This window comes from Lycorma delicatula, chromosome 4 (assembly GCF_047948215.1).
Source record: "Lycorma delicatula isolate Av1 chromosome 4, ASM4794821v1, whole genome shotgun sequence".
Taxonomy (NCBI): domain Eukaryota; kingdom Metazoa; phylum Arthropoda; class Insecta; order Hemiptera; family Fulgoridae; genus Lycorma; species Lycorma delicatula.
In genome coordinates this window covers 115362674-115376127 of record NC_134458.1, presented here as the reverse complement: position 1 = coordinate 115376127, position 13454 = coordinate 115362674, and the positions used below count along the sequence as shown (strand labels likewise).

General features: G+C 34.9%; 1 protein-coding gene across 2 annotated transcripts in view; it reads right to left on the bottom strand.

The window, feature by feature from the left end:
- Positions 1 to 13454, bottom strand: part of Rnb (BTB/POZ domain-containing protein Rnb) — a 50803-nt gene that overhangs the window by 12398 nt on the left and 24951 nt on the right. For both annotated transcript variants that reach the window (XM_075363984.1, XM_075363985.1), the window contains exons 7-8: positions 11366 to 11595; positions 3081 to 3329 (exon numbers count right to left, since the gene is read on the bottom strand). In XM_075363984.1, the coding sequence (XP_075220099.1) occupies positions 3081 to 3329; positions 11366 to 11595 (479 nt within the window). The remainder of the gene's footprint in view (positions 1 to 3080; positions 3330 to 11365; positions 11596 to 13454) is intronic.

Genomic DNA, 13454 nt, shown 5'->3' with positions numbered 1-13454 from the left:
ACACTGTCGGGCGCGTCACGTCGTCAATGACCGAGGCCCTGGCAGGCAGCTCATCGGCCAAAACTCGAGCAGTTGTTCGAAACGACCTCCCTCCTCATATCTCCGAAGCCATAACGGAGAAACGACGACTGAGGAGGAGATATCGAATCACCCTGTCCCCCGCTGATAAGCGGGCCTTTTATAATCAAACGGACAGGGTAAAACAACTGCTGACAAGCCATCGAGAGGATTCGTGGAACGAATACCTCGCCTCGGTCTCTGACGACATCTCCTCGGTGTTCAGGTTGAACAGGAGACTGCGAGAAGGGAAGAAGCCTCGCCATCCGGTTGTGGGGCAGCGAGGTTTTCTTGCATACTCGGAGGCGGAGAGGGCCGAGGTATTCGCCGATACCTTGGAGGAGCAGTTCACTCCAAACCCCCCTCCCTCCCCGAACGACGAGCACACAACCGAGGTGGAATCCTTTCTTGTAGATTATTTCTCACAGGTGGAGGACGCCCCTCTAGAGATTGACCAAGTCACTGAAGCGGAAGTTTCCGCAGCCATTAAGGCCACAAGCCCCAACAAGGCCCCGGGTGTCGACGGGATCAGCGCCCGTGCATTCCGGAACATACCGGCCTCCGTGATTACAGCAATTTCGGTGATATTCACGTCCATTTTGTACGTTGGATATTTCCCGAATTGTTGGAAAACGGCCAAAGTCGTATTTTTACCCAAACCGGGGAAAAGTTTACTTTTCCCACGGAATTATAGGCCAATCTCCCTGTTACCGGTATTGTCTAAGTTGTTCGAGAGGATTTTTCTCGAAAAACTGAGGCGATACATGGAGGGAGAAGTGCGGCCCGAGCAATTTGGGTTCAGGGAGGGTCACTCAACTACCCTCCAACTGGTAAAAATAATAGACGACCTTGTCGGAGGCCTGAACAGGAAACGGGTGACTGCGGCCGTTTTTCTGGATGTGGCGCCTTTGACAAAGTTTGGCATAGCGGGCTGTTTTATAAGCTAGCGCGATCGGCGATCCCGTACCGCTATGTCAGACTGATGCGGTCATATCTGCTAGACCGACATTTTGTCGTGCGCGTAGGGGAAACGATTTCCTCTACCAGAGAAATAGCCGCTGGGGTTCCCCAAGGAGCAGTACTTTCCCCGTTCTTGTACACTTTGTACGTGAACGATATGCCGCTGTCGGAAGGGGTCACAAAACGGCCCTTTACGCAGACGACACGGCATATTTCTACGAATCCGCAAATGTGGATTACGCGGTCCGGAGGCTCCAAAGGCAGCTGGACTTAGTGGAACCGTGGCTCTACATGTGGAGAATCAGGGTCAACGGTGAAAAATCGGTGGCCGTGATGTTCACATGCAAGACACGAAAACCGACCAGAGAGCTGGAAATCTCAGGGGAGAAAATCCCTTTTGAGAAAACAGTTAAGTACCTGGGGGTGGTGTTGGACAGGCGGCTTACCTTCGGCGAACATGTAAATTATGCGACCCGGAGGGCTAAGGCCGCCAGAGCCTCGCTATACCCAGTGCTGAACAGTGCCAGCCCGTACCCACTGGCAACTAAGCTCCTCATTTTTCGGCTGTACGTACTGCCGATTCTAACATATGCTTACCCGGCATGGGGGGCAGTGTTGAGCTCCTCGCTTCAAAAGAAGATCGAGGCCGTCCAAAACATCGCGTTGCGGACGATCTTTGGAGCTCCGTGGTTCGTCAGGAACGCCACTCTCCGATCTGATGCGAGATTTCAATCCGTGTCCGAGGTGGGGGTGGCGCAGGCGCGCAGACTGTTCGGGAGAGCGGCAGTGTCCGAACACAGTCATCTTCGGGACATCTGCCGAGAGGACCCAACTCCGACAGTTGTAAGGAAGCGGCCTCACGCCGTACTGGACGAACCACCGTGATGGTGCGGTGCGGTACCCGAAAATCGACAAACCAGGCTTAGGGGCCTCCATATCGCATGAGCCATAAACGGAATAGTGCGTCAGACGCGTTTCCGGGGTCGCGAGTGAAAAGTTTTCGCGAGTTATATAGTTTGAAGACGTCAAACACGGTAAGTCGCGCATAAAACAAAAACGCGGTCTAAATTTAAAAAAAACTTACAGTAAGACAAAATATCCCAGCAATTGCGACTCCTCCGGAAAAGGGGACCCATTGCTCCCTCCTTATAGCTAGTGCCCCGTTGTGGCGTATTCCTGCTAGCCTATTAAAGAGTTAGCACCGAAAGGACTTCAGTGGACGGTCTGAAGGGGAATTACGTCGGGAGGACAGGCTTTATAAGCCTAGCCTTCCGCGGTCGGCCCATGAAATGGGTTCGATAACGCTGGTTTAACAACGGATTGGAATGCAATTAAATCCGTCTTAAATTCACTAAAATAATAATAGACAAAACTTGAAAAATTAGATCCGAGATTAAAAAAAAATAACCCTTTTAAAAACAAGCCCGATTAGAATGATCCAGCAGCAAGGGACTCTGTCCAGGTTCTGCGATAAAGTAGGGAGTAATAGACTCCTGCCAACTTTGCATTCCATTCCAATATTACCCATAATTTTATTTATAAAAATCAATAAATAAAAAAAGTAAACTATCAAGTTAAATTGTTAATAAACTTAAAAAAAGCTTAAGAAAAAATCTGTGAAGAATCTGAAAGAACTGATACAGATAAAGTACACATTTAAAAATTAACTTATAATGGAAAGGAAATACAAAGGAATAAATCAAAGAATCTCTTATATTCTTAAAATCAAATTATAATTATCACTAATTTCCTCTGTGTTTGGGAATATATATATATACTGACCTTTCCTCAGAGTATCTTTATGAAAAATATTTTATTAAGAAAAGCTTGTTCTAAGGGATTGAAGATTTTAAAGCTGTCCATTCCTTAAAGTTTTCTGTAGCTATGTAAATAGACTTCACTGTACTCAAAAAACAATACATTCATTTGCGTTTATATTATTAATACATTCAGTTCGTTTGGGAATATATTCCCAAACTAACTGAATTAAAACACAGAGGAAATTAGTGATACTTAATTATAACTTAAATGTTTTAAACTAATAAAATACAAAATATTCATACCTTATTACAAGTGGTATTGTAAGGGCAATTTGCATTTTAATATTATTTTTACCAGTCAATAATCTGTAGGCCATTTGACCTTCACCAAGACCAGCTTCTGATAATTTCAACATACTATTTAATATACGCCCACCAAATTCATTTAACTCATCACAACGATTACATTTTCTATGCAACGGCCTACATAAACTTCTATGTACTTCCATTGCAAACTGACTATCAAGTAATGCACAGTAATACTGGTCTTTTCTGAAACAAAAATAAATAAATAAATATCAGGAAATAATTTTTTTAAAATCCCTACAAAAAAGAACTATATCTGAAAAAAGCAAAAAGAATACACTTTTGCTTTAACATATTCAATGCAGATGACGTCTTACTGATGTCGTCATGGGTTCGGCCATAAGGCTGACGACGTCAAGTGGTAGAGGATCAAGCAGCAATACTTATCAGCAACGATTCATTCACTATTGCCTCAAGGAAGGTTTGAATTATGTATTGACAGCTTAACCATTTAAATAATTTTTTTACTAATTTTTTAATTTATTTTCTATACTATTCCAATTTTCTAACTACTTTTATTAGTTTTTATTTTATTACAGTTTTTTTTTTTTCAATTTTTTCTATTAGAATTTAATTTAAGTTGAACATAGGAATGCTGAATGAATGTAAGTTTATTGAAAACCCAGCAAATGACATCAAAAAGGATAAGTTCAAATTTTGATTGTATTTTTCTGATGATTATTTTAGTAAAGCTGATAAATTTTAATTTAGTAGCTGATAAATTTTGCACACATATTTGTAACATGAGAATGAAAAGAGATATTGGAATGAAATTAAAAATGAATAAAAGTACAATACCTTAGCTACAAAATGCAGTATTTATTTTTCAATATAATCCCCATTTAGATTGATACACTTTTCCCAACATGTGTCAAGTTTTTGCATTTTGTCACTGAAAAATTCTGGCGGTCTTTCTTGAATCCAAGTGGCCACAGCTTCCTTCAACTCATTGTCGGTGCTATAATGATTACCTCTGAGATCCCTCTTAAAATGAGGGAAGATGAAGTCGTACAGGGCCAAATCTGGTGAGTATGGCAGATGCAGAATAGGCTCAAAATTCAAATTGAGGAGAACCTCTGTGGTGGTGATGTGCAATGTGTAAGCCTGTACATTATCTTGTTGCAAGATTATGGGCATGGTCGTCGTTTAAATGCAACATACTCGTTGTCTGTGTCTTAACGTCTCAGTGTACCATTTGGAGTTCACAGTCATCCCACGTTCCAGATAATCAGTCACATAAATGTGTTTGGCATCCCAAAACACCGACAAAAGGAGCTTCTTTGCTGAGGCTTGAGTTTTGAAATCTTTGGGTTTTGGCGATTCATCATGTCTGTATTCCATGCTTTGCCTTTTTTCTTCTGGGTAATAATGATGTACCCAACTCTCATCCCCAGTTACAATATTGAAAAGGAAGTTGTTTCCTTCGGCATGATAGCACTGTAAAAGTTCTTCGCAATATTCAACATGACGATATTCAACAATATTCAACATTCAAATTGAGGAGAACCTCTGTGGTGGTGATGTGCAATGTGTAAGCCTGTACATTATCTTGTTGCAAGATTATGGGCATGGTCGTCTTTTAAATGCAACATACTCGTTGTCTGTGTCTTAACGTCTCAGTGTACCATTTGGAGTTCACAGTCATCCCACGTTCCAGATAATCAGTCACATAAATGTGTTTGGCATCCCAAAACACCGACAAAAGGAGCTTCTTTGCTGAGGCTTGAGTTTTGAATTCTTTGGGTTTTGGCGATTCATCATGTCTGTATTCCATGCTTTGCCTTTTTTCTTCTGGGTAATAATGATGTACCCAACTCTCATCCCCAGCTACAATATTGAAAAGGAAGTTGTTTCCTTCGGCATGATAGCACTGTAAAAGTTCTTCGCAATATTCAACATGACGCTGCTTGTGTTCGTCTATCAGTTTACGTGATACCCATCGTGCACAGATTTTACAGTAACCCAACTGCTCGATAGTATGGCCTACTCATTCTTTAGATATGCCCAACTGAATAACGATGCGTTCCTGAGTAATTCATTGGTCACTTCGCAAACTGTCCACCTCCTTTCGATGTTTCTTGTCAGTCACAGAAGCTGGTCATCCACTGCGAGGTATGTCCTCAATTGTTGCTTTACCAGCTTCACATTCAGGAAATTTCAATGCCTATCTATTCACAGTACTCATGTCAACAGTTTCACTACCATAAACCGCTTTATGATGAAAAATATTCATAGGATACAAATTTTCTGCTGTTAAAAATTTGATCACTACGTGCTGTTATACTAACTGTTATCACTAACCATGCTGACATACATATTGACCATACTCTACTCCATTTTAACTGCTACTGAAAACAAACCGGTAAACAGATTTCAACGCATTACCACAGGTTTGTAGAGGGGGCTTTTAGCTATTATGTGCTGCCACACCCAACTCAATAGTACCTTTTGTCTCTGTGTAGCATACTAGTGTCCAAAATTTATCAGCCAAACCTCATAATACTAAACAATTTTAATATGTAACATTTTTTAATACATAACTTCATATAATCACTAGTTATGTACAGTTTTGAAATTTATAAAAAATCGGACACATAATGAGAACAGTTCTTATTTTATGTCACATAATCGCGTACATGATTTCAATTTCTAAGAAAATATTGCTTTACCTTAACTGATTCATCACTTTTACATATTCTTTTTTGAATTCTTAAAATGTGTTTCACTTTTTTATAAAATCATTTATAAAAATGATTTTATAAATTTTGTAATCAATTAATTAATTTGTAATCAATCATTTCTTATAAAAATGTGTAAGATTTTTAATGTTACCATTCCTGATTATTTCAACTTCTTTATTTAAAAACATGAAGACAATTCTGAGCTACCAGGCCCTTAAGGAATAAATAAAAGAAACCTGTCCTTTACTGCAGAAGAAGAATCTTGTCATTGGAAGAAGAGTTTAATTTCCTAATGAATTCAGATATCAAAGATAATCAACTGGGTGACAAAGGCCATGTAGAAAAGATTGTAAAACACCTGCTCCAGGATTATTTAGACATAGGACAAATTGTATATACACAGATAGTTTTTATAATACCTCTGACTGATGAATTGTTGGGAAGAGTAACTTATGTAATTGGGACCCTGAAAGCAAACCATAAAGGAAATCCAGCCAACATAAAAGAATTTCAAATAAGAATTTTAATAAAAGAATTTCAAGGGGAGAAACTGAGCAAGGTTACACCAAGAAAGATGTAACTAACACCAAGAAAGGTGTCTATTTACGTGATTTGACAAACGCCAGATAATAATATTTCTTCTTAACATAGTGCACAAATGACAACAGTCAAAATCAGATCTGGAAAAGAAAAAGATAAGCCCGCTGAGGCTATCGCAAAATATAACGAAAGTATGGGTGGAATTGATCGAGCAGATCAACTTGTGGCTTACTACACCCCCCAGAAAGAAAAACTTTGCAATGGTAAGCAAAAGTTGCTATTCATATATTTCATATGATTATGAATAATGCATATCTACTGTATAAAACATATAGGCCTAACAAGAAAATGACATTGTTAAAATTTCAGGATGTGTTATTGAAAAATTAATCTATATTAACCAACAGAAAATAAGGCCATTTTTTTTTTGTCAGTTCAGTTTTTTTTTTTAATTTTTATTTTATTCTTTTTTTAATTCTGTCAAAGCTGAAATATGGGCAGGTCTGCAGAGCAGTTTATAGAGGCATTGGCAAGACCCAAATTCATATTCTACAGCAAATGGAAAAGACTGAATCTGGTAGAAAACCACAGAAGAAATGCAGAGCGTGCACTCAAAAACCGTTTAGAAGAGAATCCCAGTATTATTTGTTCATTGTGTCCTTTGCAAACAGCTCTTGTTTTGTCTCCTTATTCTGAAATTTACTATAAGTACATTTAATTTAGTTTACATTTAGAAGTTTTTTATTATTATTATTATTATTATTTCCATTTTAGTATTGTAATATATTTACTACTGTTTATGTTATAATAAAATTAATAATTATAATTTCTGATATTTTTATTCTTATTTTACGTCTCACCCAGTATAACAATTTACACTCTGTTTTGTCTATAAAGTTCATAATATCTAATATGCTTCTATTGCTGTAGATTGTGCAGTATGAATAAAACTAATAAAAATATAACACAATAATTTTTTTTTTTGCTACTTGTCACGTTCTACAAAATAACCAATAACATGAAAATTTATATTTAAATATAAACACGCCTATATTTTGATAAAGAATATAAATTATTTTGATGTGATAAATATTTCATTATTTACAAATAATAGCAGACTGTATGGCAGAAGAACAGATGATATTTAGCAGATGATGTATTAGGTCTGTATTCTACGGTGAGCAACGTAACTGTGGCGTCTTAAATATTTTGTGGGTTTCTGGCCAAAAAAGCATTATTAAATTTAAAAAAAAAACAAATATTGGCACTGAAGATGGTCTTAGATATGTGAATTTAAAAAAAAATCAACCATATTGATCGGTTTCTTGATACCCCATAGTAACACTGAACGTGTCAAAAGCAAATGTTACATAAATTGTTCCAAAAATTGTATAATTATACAGTCAATTAACCCATTAACTAATCCAAGGTCAACTTGGATATCTGACCTAGAAATTGGTTCTGACAGACTAGAGGTAATGACAAAGTATACTTCTTAGGAGTATGAGACCCCCCTAAGGTGGTTAAGATACCTTATGATTCTATGTTGGATTTAACATAAAAAATAATTCATAAATATTAAACACATAAGCTAATAAAATTCTTTTTTGAATGAAACAGACCCCCAAAAAAAATTATAAAAACTGCCCTGAAAAGAAAACAATATGTTTTTCAATATGCACTAAATACAATCTTTGAAATTCAAACAAATCTTTTGTACTTATAATTCATTCAAAGTTTGAGGCCAACTTCAAAAAATAAGTTTCAAAGATTGTATTGTGAGCACAGAAAAAAATTATTTTTTTCTTTTCAATGCTTTCTAATTCTTTTTTTATTTTTATTTTATTATTTTTAATTCTGTCCAGCTGAAATATGGGCAGGTCTGCAGAACGGACTGTTTGTAAAAGAAAACAACATTTTCTTAAAAGAAAACAGTCCATCTTTTACCCATTACTTTTTTCCATTGGTCTAATAAAATTAAATAATAGAACAGGACCACTGCTAGCAACTCATATATCGTTTAAAAAAGAAACATCAAAATTAGAGCTTCTGTTCAAAAGTTATGCCTGAAAAAAATAAAATGTCAAATGTGAAATATATATATATATATATATATACACACATTTATACACAAGTCAAATTGACAATCTCATCTTTTTGAAGTCAGTTAAAAAATTACAAAAACTTGTGTACTAAATGTCAAATGTATAATATTCAGCGATCAGTGTTTAGAGAAAATGATTCCTGAGGTTGGAGAGGATCATCCTTATTGTGTAACGATAAGGAGAGTATGGAAAAGTTTGTAAGGAGAGTTAGAAGGAAGAAATTTTCGCCTTAAGGATGCTCTGAGGTCAAGTTAATCATCTTCGTGGGCGATAAAAAAATTGCTGCATTACGAAAAAAAGCTTGAGACAGACAAGCGTGTGACCTACCTCTAAATAGAAGTATCCATAGGCATTAATTCACCAACAGTTCGTGCTATTCTGTGAGATAACCTTCAAGATAGAAAACTTTGTACCCTTTGGGTGCCGCATAAGTTGACTGACGATCAAATGGCATGTCAGGTATCATGGTACCACGAAATGCTGAAAAAATTTTTAAAATGGGAAATCTCCCTAAACGAACAGTATTGTGACAGTGACAAAATTCTGGTGTGCTATTATGATGTCTCGACCAAGTCTCTGTGGGTGTTTAAAGATGAGGAAACCCCAATGGCTGTTCAAAAATCCAGATCAATGAAGAAGAGGATGGTGACTGTATTTTTTAGTGTGAAAACTCACAAGACAGTTACAGGGAAGTAGTTTACTGAGGAATGCCTACCTAAAGTTGTCAAAGATCTCAAGCTGCACTTAAAACTCAAAGATGGACACATGGTTTCTTTAACAATATAGCGCTCCAGAACACCGTTCCAAAGTTTGTTCAGAGAATTTGGCCAGCACTGGAATAAAACTGTTAGAGCACCATCCCTACAATCCTGATCTTGCTCCATTTGACTTCATGTTTTCCCCAAGGTGAAGATCAGATTGAAAGGGAGGCATTTTATGAGCAATGATCTCCTAAGGGTTTGAGAGATCTAGACACACCAAAAAACATGATTGAGTTTTCAAAGAAACTCAATCATGTTTTTTGGTTTTGATGAAGAAGTTTATAATGTATGGTGGAAATTATTTTGAAAGATTATAAAAAACAAAGTTGTATTGCAAAACTTTCCTAGTGCTCAATGTATGAAAGAAAGCCACCAAATGACGTAATTCCAACAACTGTGGTGGTCTTCTACATGCAATAAAATTAGCTGAGTGGTTGCAAATAATGTTGCATCATAACAAATCAGTCAGTGATTGTCTCATAAACAGAGTTATGGGTTTAGTCAAGATATTCAGATAGCCACTTAGTAAAGACCAGTTACAAGATAGAGAATAGCCAGATGCTGTTTTATTTCAATTTAATGACAATACCTTTGGTATCATGTGAAAATTGCAAATAGCTACGTTTAAACTGTGCCTGTTTACTGGATTTTAAAGTTGTTAGAAATATATGTTAAACATCAAATGGTTCCATTAATTCTAAGCTGGTCCATGACAGTACACAAATTACAAGACACTACACTAAAGCTGTAATCAATCTTGGCAAGACTTTTCAAAAAGGCCATGTAGATGCTGCTCTAAGTTAAGTAAAAAGCTTGGAAGCATTAGCTTTGTTTGATTTGGAACCTAATAAAGTACTAAATAAACCACATGATGACAAATTTTGGCAGAGATTAGAAGAGCTGCCTACTTTATTAAAGTAACATATGTTTTTTTTTTATTTGTACGGATATAAACTGATTTACACTTTAGAACTCCATGATCAGAACCCAATAACAAATATTTATTTGATTTTTTGCCGAATTTTTAAAAAGTTCTCAACAGATTCTGATGAAATTTACATGGAACCACCAGGAAAACATTCCCTTTAGAAAAAAATAGCTGTTCAAATGTGATCAACCACTATGAAATTACACATGAACTCACCAAAAAATATAAACATAGGTAAGGGGTCGAATTGAAAATGTTCTTTTAAAAACGGTTAACACCTATATAATTTATAATTAAAATTATCAAATCCTGTTTGAACAGAGAGAGAAATCTTGAATGGTATAAATAGTATGCCTATTTATTCCATCGTTATTTTCTGATTCAACATTAAGGGACTTTTTAAAAGAGTAAAATCCCAGACATTTATCACTAAATATAAGAATTGGTAAAAAACTAAAGTTTTGCACAGATTATTAATAAAAACAATTCAACAGTTAGCAATGTCATCAAGTCTACTAATAGACAGGGAAAAGCAGAGCACCCAGTACCCTATTACAAATAATGAACACAATGTGAATTACGTAGTGTAACAAAGAAATAATGTCTTCAGCTGAGGAATAAACAATTAAGTCAGTGTAGTATGCACAACTGCCTTATCCAGTCATAGATAGTCAGCAGACAAAAAGCTCGTGGTAAGTTTATATTTTCTACATAAACTATATTTTTCTAACTGCATCTAAATATATACCATTAGGGTGTTATAAACTTCTAAAGGGGACAAAAGGAGTGTAATCATATTAAAAGATAAAAGGTAGATATAACCCTTACAGGACATCTGGGGGGTACAGGCTTCCAGCTCTACATGAAAACCCACCAGGTTGGTCTAGTGCTGAACTCTTCATCGCAAATCAGCTGATTTTGAAGTCAAGAGTTCTAAGGTAAAAATCCTACTAAAGGTAGTTACTTTTATACAGATTTGAATACTAGATTGTAGATACCGGTGTTCTTTGGTGGTTGGGTTTCAATTAACCACACATCTCAGGAATATTTGACCTGAGACTGTACAAGCCTACACTTCATTTACTTTCATACATATCATCTTCTGAAGTAATACCTTTACGATGGTTGCAAAAGCTAAAGAAAAAAAGAAAGAAGCTCTACAAGGAAGGCATACCAGTTTATATAAAAATAAAATAAAAATGCTTACGAGACAAGCGACGTAAAAAACTGTATGACATGTAAAACAGATCCAATGAATCTTATCTGCATAATATACTGTAATAATAACATGAATGTCTTTTTAGACGACAAATCAGTAACATTTGCAGAAATATGTGATAACTTGTACAGGATATATACAATACATGAACCTTCACTAATTGGTCCCAATTCATCTCTATTACTAATTTCTGCATTATCATTATCAGGATTTATTATCTGTAAAAAAAATATACAGTTCAGAAAATATTTTTAAAAGATACCCACATAACAAAGCACAAGTATAAAAAATTAATTAGAAATTACACAATGCTGAATCAAACAAGATTTGTTTTAACAAAAATATATAACTAAGAAGAGTTTTAAAAAAATGTATAACAGTAAAATAAAATCAATATACATGAATATTTTCCATACAATGTAGTTATAGATGTATCACATTTTTCCTATCAATTTATAAGCGTTTTATTTTTTCTTTAAAAAAATTTCTTAACACTGATTTCAAATGTCTGTAAAAGCTGATTTTCCCAGTACTATAAGTTTTCCTTTAACACACAGAAAAAGATGTTAATTAATTTTAATTGATGTGAGGTTTTGACTGTATGGAGGGCAATCAAAGGCTTTCCAGTGAAATCTCTGCAACTCTTAAACTGTTTGAGTTTTCACATGAGCTTGAACACAGTGAAAAATAGGATTGTCCTAGAGGCTGTCTAAAGCAGTAAAGAATAGCCAAAGGGTTTAGCTATATGTAACAGCTTAATGTATTGTGTATAGTATGTAATGGTTTACCTATGGTACATAAATCCCCACAGTCACCTATGGAAATTTTCATAATGAAAGGTAAAAATTAAAATAAAAAAACAATTTTTAAATTTAAAAATAAAAATATTGTATTTGAACTAAAACTGCTATTGTTAACATTACATAGTGATATTGGGATCACAATTATCTTATGTTTTTGTGAACCCCTCTAAAGAAAATGAATATAAAAGCTAATTTCATTATGTTTATTTGCATGATTTATGAACTGGGTGAATATTAGCTCATAGATAAATTTTTAAAACAAGTACATTGAAATATCTTAATTTCAGAAGCATATTTATGTACAATGCATTCAGCTCAATATGCTGCTGAATCATTTATATATAATAAACAATTTTATTATAATATAATAAAATCTAACTGGACAGTATGGAAAAAAAAGCATGCCTAAAACAGTCGTTGTAACAACAAGGAGCAATAAATAACAAAATGGCCCTACAGTAAAATATAACCAATTATTACTTCTTATGGCATTAAATCACTGGTCTTAAGTTTTTAAAAGAAAGATTTTTTTCTAAAGTTGACACAACCAAATAATTTTTAAAATAAAACATTAAATATGTGGACAAAATTATGGAAGTTGATTGGATTTAAAAAGTGTAGATTATATATCATGCTTTACATTTAATGTTAATTTTACAACCTCGGTTTGTTTAAAAGCAATACAGACAATGTAAGGTAGCAGAAAGTAGGTAATAGTTCATGTCGTAGGGGTGTATTAATAATAAACTTTACTTGAGGTGAAAATGCTAGATTAAATTTTTCTCTCGATTTAGTAAACATTTTTGTGAAATCTTCTGTTAAAATAAAAACAGCAGGGTTTGCTGTACTCTCTAACCAGAGAGTACAGCAAACCCTGTTCACCTGTCCTACCTAAGCCAGTTGATAGTTCAGTGGACAAAGACAGGGGCAAACCTTCAGCTCACTTAGTGTAATATAATACTAAAAATCCCATTTGTTTAAGTAATATTTGAAGTATACAAAGAAGAAATGTAAAATACAAGAAAAATAATATTTGTTTTAAATTTGTTATGTAATGAGCAAATTTATTATTTATCTTTCAAAAATCAATATAAAATTTAAGTTATTTCTAATAATTACAATTAGAATTTATTTATAAAAAAAAAATCATGTTATTTATCTTACTTAACCCCCATGGTTGGTCAAGCGATAAAATCACTGTCACAAATAAGCCCTTTTAACAGCTAATTTTTGAAGTTGATGGTTATAAGGTTTTAATCCCAGTAAAGGTAAGT